At 39.3% G+C, this 18,620-nt stretch overlaps 1 protein-coding gene across 1 annotated transcript; it reads left to right on the top strand.

Moving 5' to 3' along the window:
* Window positions 1–842: 842 nt before the first annotated feature.
* Window positions 843–18,186, top strand: NMBR (neuromedin B receptor; the record flags this gene model as incomplete). Its single annotated transcript, XM_082277150.1, has 3 exons — window positions 843–1,258; window positions 15,186–15,534; window positions 17,785–18,186. 3 exons carry the CDS (start codon window positions 843–845, stop codon window positions 18,184–18,186), a joined length of 1,167 nt encoding a protein of 388 aa, XP_082133276.1.
* Between the last annotated feature and the right edge of the window lie 434 nt (window positions 18,187–18,620).

Raw genomic sequence — 18,620 nt, 5'->3', positions numbered from 1 at the left:
TGCTCCCCGCCACCCTGCGTTTCAAAGCACTGAGGTTTCACCTGGATAAGATGCTGAAAGAGGGGTTTCCGGAGGGGATCCCGCGTTCTCTCCGACGTGTCGGACAGCTCTCCGGTTTGCCGGGCAGAGCCTGGCGGGGGCTGCTTTGCGGTGGGCAGCAGCGGGGAGAGAGGCTTCCCTCGCCCCTCCCGCTCCCCGCGTCGTTCACAGCGCGCTCAGGGGCTGGGACCCCGCGGGACGGCGGCGGCTCCGGGATCCGCCTCTCCCTGCACCGCAAGATCCACCCTGGCGGCGAGGGGCTGGGGCGAGGGCACGGGCACTCGCAGGAGGAGGGGCGGGGCGGGGCGGGGCGGGGCGGCCCCTCCCGGCACCAGGTATAAGCCGGTGCTGCGGAGAGAGGAGCGGGCTCGATCTGCGCCTCGCCCTCGTCCCCGTGGCCCGGGCAGCACCGGCGCCGCTGGACAGCGCTGGCGGCTCCGCGGGGGCGGCCGGACCGCGCCTTCGCCGCAGCGGCGCACCGAGAGCGCTCCCGGGGACGCGGGCAGGTGGCGGCTGTCCCGACGGCGTTCTCTGCCCCCCAGGCTCAGGATCTCCTGCCGACCGGGAGAGTCTTGTCTGAGCACCTGAGGGGCAGCGCATGGGGATTTTTCCCTTCACCGCCACTGCGCCGGCGGACGTTCCTCTGCATTTCTTAAGGGAGAAAACTCGGCAAAGAAGGGGGAGGAAGAAAGGCAGTAGAGAAGGGAGGAAAGTTGGTTGACTTGCAGAGAGCGAGGTGAAGCTTTCCTGTGGCTCCCACTGCACTTTGCACTGGAGACCTTCAGTCCACGCGAAGCTGGAGGATGGAGCCAGAGCCCCCGCCCGAGCTCATAGCAGTGCCCCTCGGGGAGAATGGGAGTGTCCACCTGGCGCCCGACACAGTCCTGCTGTCCCCGGGGAGAGCCACGGCCATCTTCATCATCCGCTGTGTGATCCCTTCACTTTACCTGATCATCATCACTGTCGGCTTGCTGGGCAACATCACCCTCATGAAGATCTTCATTTCCAACAGTGCCATGAGAAGCGTGCCTAACATCTTCATCTCCAGCCTTGCTGCTGGTGATCTGCTCCTGCTAGTGACCTGTGTGCCTGTGGATGCCTCCCGGTACTTCTCTGAAGAGTGGCTCTTTGGGGAAGTGGGCTGCAAGCTCATCCCTGTCATCCAGCTCACCTCCGTTGGTGTCTCTGTCTTCACCCTCACTGCCCTCAGTGCTGACAGGTAGGAAAGCTGGGCTGCCACTTCAGCTCTCTGCAACTTGAGCTAAGGCCAGCTGGAGCTAGATGAAAGGTAAATCACGCCCCTAGATAATGTATCCCTGGTTTGCAATTCCCTCATTCCAACCTGTGAGGTGTCCATGCTTCTTCTTCTCTCACTAACTGATGGCAAGTGGTACAAATTGAAATTAGAGGGTGTCTGAAAATGGCTGTGCCTGGGCCCCCAGCTTCCAGGGTGTCAGCTGCAAGAACTAGGTCTTCTGCATCTCTGGGATGGTCCTGTAACAGTCCATATATTGAAATCTTATTCATTAGAGTAAGGTTTTAGATGCCAGATATGACCCTTGCCAAGTCATGGTGTTATGTGAACAGGCAGTGGGTGACTTAAACCAAGTTAGGCACAGATGTATTTTTTAATCAGTTTATTTCCTTCTGCTTAGAAAGTGTCTGTGTGTGTGTATATATGTGTTTGTGCCTTAATAGAAGAGTAGGTTACCCGAGGTGACTGTCAGAACTAGTTTAGCTTCTGGGAATTCAGAGACACCAAATTGCTCTCTTGTAATTGTCAGTCTTAAACTTTTGTTCAAACTATTCTTATTAGCTTCTGAACTTTTTGAAAAGTTAAAAAAAAAAATACCCCCAAACAAACTAGAAAGTAACACTTTCTTCTCCAGTACTTGTCAAATTAGGAAGAAACAAAGAGTTGGATCCCCAGTTTTTCCTCCCAATTACTGTGAATGGGTACTTAAGGAATTTGTAGCAACTGAGTGGCTGTAGGACTATGCTTCGGGCTCTGAAAGACAAAATCTTGCAGTGTAATTGCAAACCTAAATTATATGAAATTTTTCTTATTCTTTTATCTAAGCAAATTTTTTTGGCCAGAAATGAAAATGTTTAATTCATTTTCCTCAGAAAATCTCCCACTTTCTTTTGTTGAGTTTTGAACTGAGCCACTGCATTATATTGGTGCATGATGTGAAGGATTGAAATATAGAAATATATCTTCGCACTTACAATAATGTTTCTTTAAAACTTTTAATCCTTTATTTTCATTACTAGAGGATAACTTTTTTTTTTTTTTTAGCTAATTCAGTAAATTGTTTAGTTCCACCTGAGGGTAGTCTTCAGTGACCATTAATTTCAGTTGTGTTTGAATCAGGACCTAACATACTTGTCTATAAAGACTTTGTAACTTGTGAAAATGGATTATAGTCTTGAAGAAGAGCTTGCAAAACATACCTAAAGTGAACACCTCTAACTCTCTGATTACCTCAGTTAAATAGTATTTAAAAATCTGTCCTTACAGAGCCAAGGAAACTCTGCATTTCTCTTTCTGCTCCATTTCCACTCCTTAAAATCTTCTGGTGTCTTATTTGAAAAGGGAAGAACTTAGTGGAGATCATCTCTCTAGAGAAATGTTATGTGAAGGAATGCTGGTGATTTAATGTTTAAGGATTAATTAATTTGCTTTTTATATAGCTTTGGAGAATTCATTGATTTTCCAGATAATTTATACCCTTTTTTTTATATCAGTAAAGATTCAAGAATTTATAATGCTGAATCTGTTTACACTTAGTGCATCTAGAATAGCACATACTAGAAAACAGCTACAGTTTGTGTCCTGAGACCTAATAAGCTCATTATAAATACATTCCTCCAGCATTTTGGAGTTCACAGTATATGCCAATGTCAGAAATGGTTAATACCAGTAATTTAACAATGTTTCTTTAACCTTTGTAGTTTTATTTTTGGTTACTGAGAACAAAAACTTTTATTTTCCAGTTAGATCAGCCACTGACTTCGGAGACCAGTCTCCTGGGAGACCAGGAGATTGCTGAGCAAATCTGGCTGAACTTTCAGTGGAGTTTGGGTTGGAGTCAAATCTATGGTCTTTGTATAACACTTGGGTTGAACTAGAAGGGAGGCACTGGCATGGAGGGGTTTCTGCCACGCTAATCTGTAGCCAGATTCTAATGTGTGTCATAACCAGATCAGTTGTGGGTGGTTATGCTGGCAGATCGGAAGTGGTGGCAGCATCCTCCACCCAAGAGGTCCCGAGGAGGTGAGGCCCGGCTGGGGGCAGTGTTTTCTCCAGAGAAGTGAATCTAGCACAGGATGTTAGTTTGTAAGCAGTGATGGCACCAAGAGGGCTCCATTATAATCCAGTGCATGTTTAGTCTGGTACACAATGTCTTCTTAGCGGCCTCTTCTTTCACAGATATTGCTCAAAGTACATTTTAATATAGGATAATTTAAGCCCTTCCTGCTTTTTGCTCCTTCTTACCATGAGGCTGTATAGAAGGCCAGATATTGATTACACTAAAGAACAGATTTAGGAATATTTAGGATTCTTTGCAGCATGCCTGCGTGAATTGGGATAAAGGAAGTTGTCTTTGTTTCCACAGTCTAATTAGCACTTATTGTTTATGTGGAAATTTTGCATGACAATTTCCATGTATGTGATGCATTTAACAGAAGTAGCTACAGAAGCTACAAACTCTGAATGAGTGTTGCCAACAAACTGAAGCTATAAGGAAGAAAAAGTAGTACTAATTGAATGCATTTCATATGGATTTTTTTTGTCACAGATGTCCTTCTCAGCATCAGTAATGCTTTCAGTGTGACAATCGTGCCTTTTATTTGGAAGCTTCATTATCTTGTACTGAGATTATTTGAGTGTTAATTTGGGGGTTTTTTTGTGTGTGTACAAATGTAATATGTAATTTTTAACAATACTTTCCAGACTTCCCTAGAGCAGACTTGCAGATGGAATTTAGCAGCATATCTGCCTGAGGTTGCTCATCCCCATCACAAGAATAGCAGCTAGTCCTTCACACCCCTGAGCTCCTGGAGGTCTGGCTGCCAGGTGTGGGGAGTGGTGCCCTGCTGCAGCCCCACACACGTGGGGGCAGGTCAGTGGTGGAGCTGGGGGTGGTGGTAGCAGAGATCATGCAGTGGTAGCCCTGGTGGTGCAGGGTTTTGGTGTCAGAGCAGTATGGAGTGTCCCTCTCCTATGGGATGGAGAAGGCAGCACAGGAGCTGTGCTGCTGAGCCAGTTGTCCCTTCTCACTGCCACACAGGAGATATGTAGGGACAGCAACCCTGCCCCTCATGGCCAATGACTTTTCTCTATTGTGGAGAAACTGGATCTCTTCTACAAACCATAATATTTATCTTGTTTATAAAACCAAGGAAGAAAGAGAAGGTGGATAACAGAAAGAGAAAACTTAATAGAGTGGATGACAAATAAGGAAAAGGAAGAGGGCTGAAAGACAAAAATGTAAGGAAAAAAAAAAAAAAAGAGGGGAACTAAGGGGAGTGTAGGACAGAACACTCCCAATAGCACTCAGCACACCCTGAAAGTGCCCAGAGCTGGTGGGTGATGGCCAGGGATGCACTTTCTAAATATGTGGTGGGGAAAGAAATGAAAAATGGGGCCTTGATGAGCTTGTTTCTCCAGGGTCCCTGGACTGCAGTTTTGGCCAGGGGTAATGGGTGTTGGTGAGAAAGTCTCAGGACTGGGTGTGGTCTTTGACAAGGAGGATAAAAATAAAGAAGTGATAAGTATTGCCAGAGGGAGTGAAGCATGGCATCCATGAGGAAAATGTGTGCCAGCATCTCCTCACTGCAAAAAGGGCAGAAGCCAGGGATGAACCTGATTTGAACCATCCAGTGAACTTGCTCACTGCTGCATGAAGTGTTTTCCCAGTTTGTGTCTATGGTGGACCATACATTTAATGCAGAAGGCAAACTGGGCCCATAGGGAAGGTGTGGAAAGGTGCTTCCAGGATGCTTTTCAGAGTTAGAGGTCTAGATCGTATTTTAACCTTGGTGTGGACAGCTTGGGGGCAGTGAATTAAGACTGGGCACTACAATGTGCCCCTCTGGCCATTACTTCATTTTTGTGTGGTACCCACAAAATGCCAAGTCATCTGGAGTGAATAGCCTTTGGAGGAATAAATAGAAGCCCCTTCAGACAGCTTTAGATTTCTCCCACGTAGTCTTTTCTTTTCTCTTTAGCTGTCATTTATGCCTTGGTTTTTATGTGGTCTGTAAAAATAGGATTAATTTTAATTCTGTTTCTTTTTCTACATTGAATTTTATTTCTAATGAAGGGTTTAAATGTGTTAGCTCTAATGCAGTTCTGCTGCACTTTAATGGAGACAGCAAAGCTGTCACTCACACTACTACAACAGGAATAGCATTGTATTTGCTTTCTTCCTAAGTAATGTGACATAAGAACACCTTTGATGGGACAAATACTTGATTAACAGGTAACAGTTTGAAAACGTAAATTCATATTTAAAGAGCTAACTACAGTGCCTCAGATGCTTAAAATGTATTCTATAGGTTTGCATTGCTAAACTATTTGATCCTTCTATTTTTTTAAAAATGTCTTTATTTGTTTTAGATTTCGAAGACTGCAATCTGTATTAAAAAAAAAACCAAACCAAAAATGTTTTTTTGCAAGTTTGCACTCTGTACTGACTTCTGATGACATCGGATAACAAAATCTGTTTTGGCTCAGTTTGCTTGTCTATTATCTCTTCCTTTTTTGGGGACTCTGGAAATGTTCTGAAGTGTGAAAAGCTGCCCTATTAACTTCTTTGGGTTTTTCATTAGTAATGTCACCTTAATAAGTTTCTTTTTACTTTCTTAATAAATTTCTTTTTACTTTTCCCAGCATTTATTTATAGTTTCTTCTTTTATTATGGCAGATGCTGATTCAGGCTGAAATACAATGATTGAAATAATATAAAATCCTCATTCCTTATTAAAAGTAGTGAAGCAGGAAAGTGGACATGATTTCCTTTTGAGCTCTAATAGCTGAAATTCAGGGACTAAGGAGTCCTTATGGGGAAAGTAATATTAAATGACATCTTGAAAATTACTTTTAACTAACCAAAGAATAAAGAAAAAATAATCACAGGTAAAATGAAAAATTATCTGTATAAGAGGAAAAACAATGCCTTAGCTGTGTATAGTAGATGGGAAAACAAAAATAGATGGACCAAGTAGAACTATGAGATCTGTAAGTAAGTATTTTAGAAACCCTAACTCTTGAGGTCAATGTATTAAATGAATGAATTACTGAAGTACACTAAAATAAATGATGGTCCAGATATTTCTCTCACTGTAGGCTGTAGCAGTATGGTTATAATTATGCAGTAACAGGCAATGCAAAAGAAATTTAAGAGAGGTTTGGCAAGCTTTATCTGCCACATTTTTCAACTTGCCTTTTAATTCATATGTGCAAACTTGACTTACAAAATAAAGCTTGCCAGAACACCTTTGTCAAGTTAAACAATGAAGCCTGTCCTCACCTTAAAATCTTCTAACTAATTTATATCCATTTTATGCAGATAAAAGGAATATGATGTAAAATATTCCAGAAAAAAGAGATGGCAGAACCACCCCCTCCCCAACAATGCAGAAAGAATTTTTTGACTGGAGTAGATTAAGGAGTTAATGATTCTAGGGTAATATTTTCCAAGCCAGGCAATTCAAATTAGCTGTTGGAGAAGTTCCTTTTGTTACCGTCATTGCACAGCTGAAAATGATTTCTCAGCAAATAATGTTTTCCTCTCAAGTCAGGCAACTGTTTCTCAAACTTCATACAGACACATGCATCTGTTAAACTCCTGCCTTTGTGCCTGTCCTGTGTGTGCTCTCCAACCCATACAGAAACAGCTTAGACTGAGGAAGGCCAAGTGAGAAATGGCTGTGGTGTTCATCCCAGTCAGTGATCAATGCAGTGCCCGTGTTGTGCTGGCAGCAGCCACTTTGCTTTAACTGATGCAAATGCCAGTGTCCCATTGCCTTTTGTAGGCTGCAACCTAAACCCAGAGAAACGGCTTCAAAAGCATCCCTCCTGTTTCCTGCTGCTTTGAGCAATTCAGTGAAAGGCAGTTTCTGTGACAGACAAAATAGCTGCTAAACAGCAGATCCAGCCCAATTCTTAACAAACATGTATATCACCGTTCATTTATCTTGTTTGCCCCTAAGCACAGCATTGTACACAATTCCCTTATCTACTACACTGCAATGGGTTAATACCAATTGGACTGTTGGAATGCTCAAGTCTTCATTTAGCAGATCCTCAGAAATGATGTCAAAGATCAGGTATGCTCTACCTATGCTTTCTCCAGTGAAAAGATTTCACATAATTAATTTGTTAGAGAAAAAATAATACATCTCTGTATATGTGTGCAGGGTGATGGAACTCTTCAATATCTTCCTGAAAAAGGATAATTTAATTGAATCTTCATTTTAAATTGTTTAATTATAGAAAAACTTGTGTAATTATTGTATGAGTTTTGCTGCAGGGCTATTCATACAGACTATATATTTCTGGTGCTACCTTATTTTATGGGTTTTTATATGTATTAATGAAACAAGGTATATTCAGTCCCAATCCCTAGGTCTAAACTTGTTCCACTAGCAACTTCTAAATCCATGCTGAGATTCAGCCCAATTTGATAGTGTAATTACAAATAGCAGGTAAGTTCTTACAAGTTCATTAAATTTGTGGAAATAAGAGGAAACCTACTTTGGTGTCCATTGAAGAGAAGTGTATTTTGGAATTAAGTTGACACAACTTTTCAGGTATCAGAGAAAATAACTACAAGACAAACAGTACACATAAGCTTTTCATAATTGCATCTGCTGCATGTAGATTTGTGTACTTCCAGCTTTGTATGAGCATATATCAAAATTACATAGTGGTGTGTGTGTACAAACATCAGAGAAATGGGTTATTTTGATATGTGTCATTACACCTCATAAAGTTTTATTTTTTCTATCTCATGATTATCCCAAATATTGTTTCATTGTTTTCCAACTGCTTTTCACAGTATTTTTTTTAATAGTTTCATGCTTGTGTTTTGGCTCCAGGTTTGATTGCTTGTATATTAAGGATTGCTGTATTAACTTTTCCCTCTATAATGTTTTTATATTTCCTTTTTTACCATGGTCTGTACTTGTTTATTTTCCATCTACACTGATTTCAGGGCAGACCAAGATCAGAAGTCACAAATAAAATTGAACTGGAAATGCATTTAAAAGTGACAGAGTAGAGCTTCTACATGATAATACTGGAGCAAATAAATGAATTTGCTGATTTTTGAATTTAGAAATTAGATATTTCAATTCTAGATTCTCAAATGGTAAAATCTAAGTCTGTTCTAGATATATTAATAGAGGTTTGGTTATTTAATTCTTCTTGGCTTGCAAGATTTCTAAAAATCAGCAGACCATGTAATGTTCTCCACAACAGTATGTTATCTACCATGGCCTGGATATAACTGAATTCATCAACAGCAAGAATTTTATAAAGGTAAATTGGCACTAAGCATATTTTACACTTGGGATTTATTCTTCCAGGGACTTTAGTTTCTGTAACTGATGTTTTTATTGACCTTCTGCTCCAGCAGTGATGATTTTATGAGATCCTTTTCATTCAAGTAGGTGTAGATATTTTTGCTGGAAGACATGCAGTAAGCACACAGTAAGTATGCAGACAAGCATGCAACTCTGTCTTGTCAGCCTAAGGGTAGGGATATCAAGGGGATTCGGATAAAGCCCATTTGGAGAATTGGATTTCTCTTTTCTCAGAGTCCTTTGACTCTTCAATATTGAGAATATACACCCTGAAAGAATTAAACAAGGTTAGTTGTGGTTTTCTCTTTTTTAAAAAGAGAATAGATAATTTGGGGACAAAGCAAACAGTACGTAAGCTTGTCCAGACTGCACATTTAATGCCTAATATCTAGCCTAGGTACTGAATTTCCCCTCATCCTATCCACCCCTCCTGAGCAGAATCCAAAATCCAGAATTCCAAATTAATGTTGGAATGAGATACTCCAGAAAGGCGATAGAAGCCAAGAGAATACACATGCTAAGCCTCCTTATGCTGCCCCGTGGGAAACAGTATATCCAGTGGTTTGTGTGATGCAGAGGGCTAAGAATATGGTTCTCTCCTCACAGGTGAAATGTTAATTTTGAGCCCCTGTCTAGCAGGCATGGGCAATGGCTCCCAGACACCCTGGCTGCATGAATGGCTCTATTTTGTTCCTGGAGAGGCATGTGCCAGAGCTGCCTTTGCAGTGGCAGTTTTGCGAAGGCTGATGACTTTGGTGTGCCCCAGCCACTATTTAAACATAACTTTGAGATCAGGCTCCTCAGCTTTGTTGTGTTTAGCTTCAGGATTGTAATGAAGCTTAGGTGCCAGCAGAGAGGTGGAATCTGGGGAGCTCCAGGCATGCACAGCAGAGGAAATGCAACAGCTTGCTTATTTTGAAAGTCAAGAACAAATGGGCACAGTGGGTTGGGATGGGCCAGCCATTGTGTGAGGCTTCTGGATGATGCTTTCAGGCACCTGAAAGTGTGTGGTTTTTTTCTATGCACATACACATATCTGTGTATATTTATCTATCTATGTATGTACAAACCCATATTAAACAGTATCAGAGCATTGGACTGAGGACTGGCAGTCAGCCACTTGTCAAAATGGTTTTGGAGAGGTCCACGATGTGGTTTTGACTTGGGTCAATCAGTATTCTCCTAAACGATTTCTAGGCATGTTTCAGGATTAAACACAAGCCCAGGGGCCATTACCAACAGAAGTGTAAACTGCCTAATTTGCTTGGATGTGGTGGTCTTGTACTAGGATATTAAAGAGATTAATTAAATAGTCATGGATGTCTAGGCAATGCCACTTGGCCTCCAGGCCTAAAAACAGGCTACAGCAATGTTTAGTTTACTCATATAGATGTAGCATCTTTATTAGATATAGTTCCTCATTCCTCTCCTCCCCTCCCCTTTCCTCTGTCTTTTCACAGTAGAAACTTAGAGAAACTGCAACTCTAATGAAGACCTATTTGTCTGTCTTAAGATATGTAAAAATATGTTCATCAGTGACTTGAAATTATCAAACTTAAATATAAATTTGCTGGCAATACTGACACATAAGAACTTTTCTGAATAATAGGCGGTGAAACAATTTACTAATATTGCTTTGAGGAGCAGAATTTAACAAATTACTGATGGTGCTTTTAACTAGTGCAGTTATAAATGAATGGCTTTAGAGAAGTAGAACTAAAAATTCAGATTACAGGCAATGAACTAGCATTGCAAGATTTGCATGAGCTTGTAAGAAGCATAGTTGGCTAATGTGAGGTGAATAGCAAGAAGCAGAAGTAGAAATAGAAGAAAAAATGAAAAAGAAGGAGAAAATTTATCCTCTGAAACACTGGGTGGATGACAGGTAATGTATTTCATGCAGAAAAAACCCCTCCACTATCCTGGGAAACTTCTGGTTTGATTCTTTTCAGGGTGGAGATATCATCAACAAGCGTTGAAGCGTTATTGATAGTTTTTGGCTCAACAGAATGTATTTTTACAGAATGGAAAACTTTTCCCACTTAGGAAAATCTTAAGATTTTCCCCCTGAGAAACACAGAACACGTCATTGACGTTGATTTTAAGTGTGTTTACATGTGGTCTTCTAGTCTGCATTATATTCACTATCAGACCTCAGAGATGCTCGTTCCTGGGTGAACACAATTCTCTGCTCTCAAGAGATAATCACAGAATAAAAATATTGATATTACCTGAAAAAAAAAAAAAAAGAAATTTGCTTTACATTGCAAGGATTTATAAGAATAGAATAGAACAATGCGAATCTCAGTTCATTTGTGTGTTGTGAAAGAAGCTCCCACAACAGTGGACCTCAAATGATCCCACACTGTTTTCAGCTAGAAAAATTGTTCTCCTCTTAGTGATTCAACTGGAGTTGGGCCAATTGAACTGCCCATAAAAGGAAAAGGGCTTTGGTCCCATCCAAAATTTCATTCTACCGTAGTCAAGTGGACAACAACTGGACATGATATTAGTATTTTTAACAAATACTGACCATACAACCATGTTTCCTTTTCAGATTTATTTATAGGTTTTTATGTTAGGATTTTTGTATTTGAAAGCACCCTGCAGGGACACAATTAAAAACTAACATATGAATGGTTTTGATAAATTACTCTAGTTTGCAGGAAATGTAGAAGTATGGCATAGCAACATCGCTTTAAATGCTTATTTATAATATGGCAAATAATATCAACTCCTCCAGCTCCACGATTTAAATGAAAATCAAAGCAAAGTAATATGAATCTGCCCTGCCTCAATTGTGTCTCTGCTTGGCTTATGACACTTCATTATTAAATTTATTTTCATCCTACATGATGTCATGTAGGAAACTAGGTGATAAATTAGGGTCCTATTTGTGGTAGGTACTATATAAAAAGCAACAGGAATAAAGTCCTTGACCTAAAGGGCTTTTAAGGACAAAAGACCATGCAGAATCCAAAGGGCAAGGAGACATTGAGGCAAATCTAGTTAGAATGGTAGGCTATTTTCCAGTGGCTGCCTAAGTATTGTCTAGTTGTTTTGGGTTTTTCTTTTAAATTTTTTTTTAAGATCATCACAACAAAGTGCTCTAGAAAAAAAGTAGCAAAGCAATGGAAGGACAGCTTAGGCCTAGTCAAGGAGCAGCTTCTTTTGAAATCAAGTGTGTGGGAAGGGAACTGCATTTTGGATGCAGGAGAGGCAGGAATAGAACCTTCCATTCTAAACTGAAGCTGAGAAATACCTTTAGAAAGTCTCTGAAAACAAAGGTTAGGAGAGGTAGGTAAAATAGAATGGAGTTTAGAAGGTAGCAAAATGTTATAACTCTGGAGGAAGAGGATATTCTTTTCATCAATTTATTTTGGGATTGTGTAGAAAGGAGGATACTGCTTTAAAATGGAAAAAAAATGCTATACAAAAGAAAATCAGTCTGCAGAATGAGAAGGGGCAAGTTCATGCTGGTGTCTGTTGGCAGAAACCACAGCTCCAAAGACAGGAAGTGTTTCCCGAGTTTGGGTCCCATTGTCAGCAGTGATAATGAGAGAGGATATAGGAAGACGGAATTTACAAGAAGGCTTTTAATTAAAACCAAATGCATATTTGTAATTATTTCCTGAACTTCATGGCAACGTATAATTTGCTCTTCATCAGTCAAATAAAAAAAGATGAATTTATTTACTAATTTGACTAATTTGCACCCTTAGTCTAATTTACTGACATGGTTTTTATTGATAGAATATATGGTCTTTGTAATTTGAATGGTTGGTGGTATGTTTTAGCGCTACACTAGTTTTATATAAAGGAAAAAGTTGGGTTTCTCTCTTTGGGAACACTTCTCATTACACTCAGTTTACATTTCATTTTATCTGTAACCTGTTTCTTTTCACTCTATAGCTTTTCAAAGATATAAACAAGAGGACAGGTTTGTAAAGCTTTTAGTGCATTTTTCTTCCCGTTGACACTGAGTACTGTGAGGGCTGAGTCCTAGGAAGAAAAGTGCCACCTTGTAGTCAGTAAAGTAGCAAGTAGAATAAAAGAAGGGGTTTTTTTTGTGCTAAACTCAGCTGTTTTGTGAAAAAGGGCACTCTGCTCCAATGCCTTCCAACTTGGAGTAAGTCGTGGCTCAGGGAAAAGCATACGATTTGCTGAAACAGCAGTATATGCTAAAGTACCAATATATGTCACATCTTCTGCTAATGTAAAGACTTCTGAAAAAGTCTTCCATTTAGAGATTAACTAGGCCAAATTGCTGCTAAAACAATTATTTGTGACCTGGTCATTTTCTTGGGTCATAGGATACAATAGGACTGTGGTCAAAATATTTTGAAACAATGAAATGGAAAAGGAGAGGAAAAAAATCTGTAGTACAAACCACTATTTTTATTCAATGCCCCCCCCCCACCCCCCCGCCCCAAAACCCCCACACCAGCTCTTCCCTAAGAATGCAAACTTTTCAAAAAATGAGCAGATGCAAGGACTTGACGTCACCTCAAAAATAGACGGTCTGTCTTTATGTAATGAAATAAAGGCAGACAGCAATAGGAAGCAATTATTGAATAATAAGGTCACAGTTTGTGCTGGGGAGTACTCATGCTTTGTGCAGAAGCTTCTGTCTTTCCTATGGCAGTATAAAGGCTTTCTTTACACCTTGGTGTCCAGGGAGTTTCTCACTGTGTGTTAGCAGAAATGGTAAATATAAATTAACAGACACAGTTCACTGAGTTTTGTTTTCTACTCCATGATCGTGGTGAAAATAGACTAAAAATTCTCTCTGAATTGAGAGGATATGAATATTAATAGCCATTATTTTTAATTATTTAGTGATTAAACAATTTATCACAATCCTGAGAAAGAGGACCCCAAGGCACATTTTGACTCACACATTCTCTGACGGAAAGGTTTCCTTGCGTACCACGACAATGCTCTGCTCCGGACATTTTCATGGCATAGACAGTTGCAAACATCTGCTTAAGGTGTTGGGGGGCTATAAACTATCTGTCAGGACCTGCAAATTAGCCCTAAGGGGTATTTGGGATCACAGCTCCATTTATCAGCATTCCCTTCAGCATCCATGTTATATTTGGGCATAAACTAATCCTTGGGAAGTATTTAAACACATGCTCATACCTGTACATATTTATACATCTGTATGCATGTATATCTATCTACAGGCATGGATATGGAATTTTATCACAAAGAAGAGGCATCTAAGTTACTGTTCTCCTTAACCTAAGCTCATTGTGTAGCTAACAGAGAAAAAAAAAAGCATCCTAGAGGGTGATTTAATATACCTAAAATATGAATCACTCTTTGAAAGTACTTCTCCCCTCACTACAAACACCTGAGGAAGAACAAAGTTATGTACCTGGAGTATGAATCTCTCCCAACTCCCCTCTTCCTGGTAAAATTTTCTTTGGATATTAAAGAAGCATAATTTTTTTCCATTTCTCAAAACTTCTGCTCTTTCAGAAAAAACCCAGCCATGCCAAATCAAATTGAAAGTAGAAACAAAAAAATTAAAGAAGTTAAAAAAATCCCATGAGTTTCCATATTGCCACAACTTAGACAAAACGAAATGTTTTGTTTAAGGTTTTGTTTTTAATAAAAACATTAAAACATAATTTACTTACATTAAAAAAATAAATTAAATAAAAAATCTAAGTAGAACTTTAAGGTATCCTTGAAATATTTTTCTCTAATTATATTTGTCCTTACAGCATGAGCATTTTCTTGTGGAAAGTTTGACTTTGTATCACTTCCTGCAATGATTTTTATTTTTTAATAAAAAGATTCCTGACCAAAGTCTACTTCTATTAATTTATTTTACAGTGCTCCAGTGTGATATTTCCATTCTCTGCAATTCTTCCTGTTTCCATTGCAAGGGCTATGAAATGATCAATTCTACAAAGTTTTATATGCAATCATACATTAGGAGACAGTTTTCCAAAATGCAGTGTAGAGCAGCAGCTTCCAACTATTGATGTGGAAATGTTTATGTAAGAGTAATACTTCCTGCACAGGCCATTGGGAGTCATTTATGCCTGACTTTATGAAGATGCATACATTCCCCTGAGGGGGCTGGGAGAATCCTAGAGTGGGAAAGTTGTGGTGGCAGAAGGAGAGAGCCCTGGGCTACAGCAGCCAAGGAAAGAAGGAAGGAAACACTAAGTGATCATGTGCTGGTACAAGAGTCAGGTGGAAGTATGGGATGTAGGATGCACATCTGGAGATTTGCTGGGGGTGTTTGGAGAAGGAAAGGGTAGAGCCATGGCTGATTCTTCACTGTCACCACACTGGCCCAGAATGGGCCATAGGATACAGCCATAGGTTGGATCCAGGGCTCCTTTTGCCTCCTCTGATGAGTGTTTACCAAAAAAAGGTAGAGATTAGATTAAGAATTATTACAAGCCCCCTTCACATTTCAAATAAGAAAAAACATGGCATTATTCTAATCAAAGATATGAAGTAACCTTGTGCATCACATTTGAATTTGAATACCTTTTAATTTGCATCTGCATTTTGATCAATTTCAGGTACAAAGCAATTGTAAATCCCATGGACATCCAGACTTCCAGTGCAGTGCTATGGACTTGTCTTAAAGCCTCTGCCATCTGGGTAATCTCCATGCTCCTAGCAGTTCCTGAAGCAGTGTTCTCCGAACTGGCTCACGTCAATGACACAGATAATGCCACTTTCACAGCGTGCATACCATACCCCATGACAGATGACATGCACCCAAAGATCCATTCTGTGCTGCTTTTCCTTGTGTATTTCCTTGTCCCTCTTGTTATTATTAGTATCTACTACTATCATATTGCAAAGAGTTTAATAAAAAGTGCTCACAACATCCCTGGGGAACACAGTGAGCATTCCAAAAGACAGGTAAGCCATTTGCTTTTTACATCCCAGTAAAAGATTTGTGTGCTTTATACATTTATAAATGAAAGTCAAGGAATTATAACATCCAAATTCCACATGAACTAAGCCAAGGATTATCTGAAAATTTTCCTTGTTTTCACAATTACTCGGTATTAAGCCCAGTATGTAAATTAATATGAACAAGGAAAATTTTAAATTCATTGCCATCAATGCACATTCCTAACAGTAAATGAAATTGGTATATATGCTTGTATGTGCTGTTACTGTAACCATTACTTGTATTCTTACCGAGGAATGATGTTTTTTAGTTAATGACAGTGGCTTCACCTATTTCTATAGGCAGTCGTTTTAGGAAAGAAATCTTACATGAATGTTTTGTGAATTGTCCCTTTTTATTTGTGCTTGGAAATGAGAAAACTGACATAGGCAGGGAAAATTTTACTTAGGGGATCTAAGACTTCTAGGATGAAGGAGTGTTGGAAATGTAAACATAGAGCATTAACCGATTCTTTTTTGACTTTCTCAGATACAATACTGAACTTGCACTTTTCTAATATCCCTTCTGTTATAGATGCTATAAAACTCTCGGTATAGATTCTGTATGCCTTTGAGACAAACCATTTTAAAATGCTGGACAAAGCCAATCTTCCCCGTAAGGCACAGGAAGCAATAATATAGCAACATTAGCAGGAGCACAAATATGTACAAACAACAGCTTTTGCAATGAAAGTGCCTCAACTACTTTGCAAAAGCATTAGTATTGATAGAGAAGAATACTTATGCCCATTTAAACAGTTTTGAAGTTTTCTCTGCCAGTAATTTAGAAAACTACTTTCATACTCACAGAAATCTCCTTAAATGCACATATTCTTTCAGAAAGACTACATTCCTTTATGTCCTTTTCATTTCTACTCTAGTCTATTTCTTGTCAAAAGTGCATACATATTAGCACCTCATGTATTATTTTATTTTCCTGTGAAATATAGAGAGCCTTTTGGCTGAACCCTCTAGATGGAAACAATATTTAATTTATACTACATTTCTGTACTCACATGTATTTTCAAAGTAAGAATATATTTTTTCATTCTACTTAGTTTTTTTCTCTTTGTTAATCTATGAGGCTCAGAAGAACAGAAAATTCTGGTGTACTTACATATCTCCCAGCAAGAGGAAATAAATTCAGACTATTGCTATCAGCTCATGTTTCTTTAGGCCAAGTGTAATATTCACACTATACTTCTGCACCTCTTAGTCTGTTCTTGCAATCTGTCTGAGTGCAAACGCTACCAAATTTGACTGCTAGAATTTTCCCATCTTTTTTGAATTCCCCACTGTTTTTTGTTTAGATAGGCCTAAGAAAACCATTTAATTTCACAGATTTTGAAAAACTGTTAGAATAAATTCACTTGATTTTTTTTTTTCCCAGAAAATTGAGCAGAGTAGAAAACTTTCCTTTCTTTGCAACATTTTCATGCCTGATATACATAATAAATCTTTTAGGAGGAATATGGATAAACTTTCTGCCTCTCTCTGGTGCCTTCTACCTGGCCAGTTTATCTCCCTCTCTCAGTTTGGAACCACTGTGTAGGCTCGTGTCCTGCCATCTTTTAAGTATCTACATTGTAATCTGTTTTACCTTAGCACTGCAATTAAGGTACATTTTGTGATGTTATTGCAATTAATGGAACCTTTCACCTTACTCTGGAATTAAGATGCTTCAGACAGTGTAATGCAATTTTGGTGGTTTCTCTAGGAGAGAGGTGCAAGCTGAGACCTTTAGTGAAAAACAAAGGGATATAAGTACCACTGTATAGCTAACACCCTAGTAAACGTCTATCTCATTATATCTCTAGATTTTGAAGCCAACAGTTTCTAAATAGCTTTCTAACTAAAACCAAAGTTTCAAGCCAAGCACTGAGATTTTGTCAGAAAAGGTTACATTTCATGACATCCTTTGGTGCATGCTTACAGGCTAAAAGCCAGTGTTTCCTTGGGTCATGAATCACTCTTGCTGTGTACTTCGGTAACTGCAAACAGCTAAGATCTTTCACTGAAAGTAAACTGAAAGAGGAAAAGGAAAGTAAAATGAGATAGCAAAAGTAATTCAGGCCCCAAAGGAAGCATTTTTGCTGGCCTTACTTATGATAATTGTTAAAGCTAATATAGAACAAAATGCTACAAGTTTTAATTAAGTCTGTTATGTGGGGTAGTTCTATTCACTGCTGTTCATTTGGGTTCTCTTCATCTTTTTAGATGGAAACTCGGAAGCGTCTGGCAAAAATTGTTTTAGTTTTTGTTGGCTTCTTTGCTATCTGCTGGTTTCCTAACCATGTGCTATACATGTACAGATCTTTTCATTACAATAAGATCGATCCATCGATGGGACATATGGTTGTTACCTTAGTGGCCCGAGTGCTAAGCTTCTGCAACTCTTGTGTCAACCCATTTGCACTGTATTTTCTCAGTGAGAGTTTTAGAAGACATTTCAACAACCAGCTTCGCTGCAGGAAGAAAGCTCAGAAAGGGAGATCTGCCAGCTACTTGCGCAACTCTTCTGCCATTCAAATGACTTCCCTGAAAGGCAATACCAGGAACACAGTAACTACCATGACACAGCTGAATGGGCACAACTTGAAACAAGAAATGTCATTATGATTTAATGGGTGTGATTTTTGACTGTGAAATAAATCGGGACTTTTCCTTTGCAGCTTGTAACTCACTTCTGGCACTTGTTCTTTGACAGTCTTCAGAAGAGAGGATCTGTAAAATTCTGGCCAATCTGAGGTTACTTCACACCTAGTCAGACTCTTAGATAGAATGAACAGTATGTTTCATTGAGAAAACAAAACTGACTGGCATCATATTGTACTTTAAAGGAGATACTAATATACGTTTAACATAAAGGAAAGCAGTGTATCTGATATGACATTGCTTTAAAAGGTATAGATTTTCTGATCCGAAAATACGTATTTTTAACTGAATATTGATCCAGGCTTGTGTTTTGCTTTAACAGATTTTGCATGATTTTAGCTCTGTGGTATGTGCTAGCATTGCTGATTAGGATTGTTAGGCATTTTGGATTCAATTAA

The sequence above is a fragment of the Coloeus monedula genome (assembly GCF_965178545.1).
Source record: "Coloeus monedula genome assembly, chromosome: 2".
NCBI lineage: Eukaryota > Metazoa > Chordata > Aves > Passeriformes > Corvidae > Coloeus > Coloeus monedula.
Note: the sequence above shows the minus strand (reverse complement) of the source record. Positions and strands in the feature narration are given on the sequence as shown.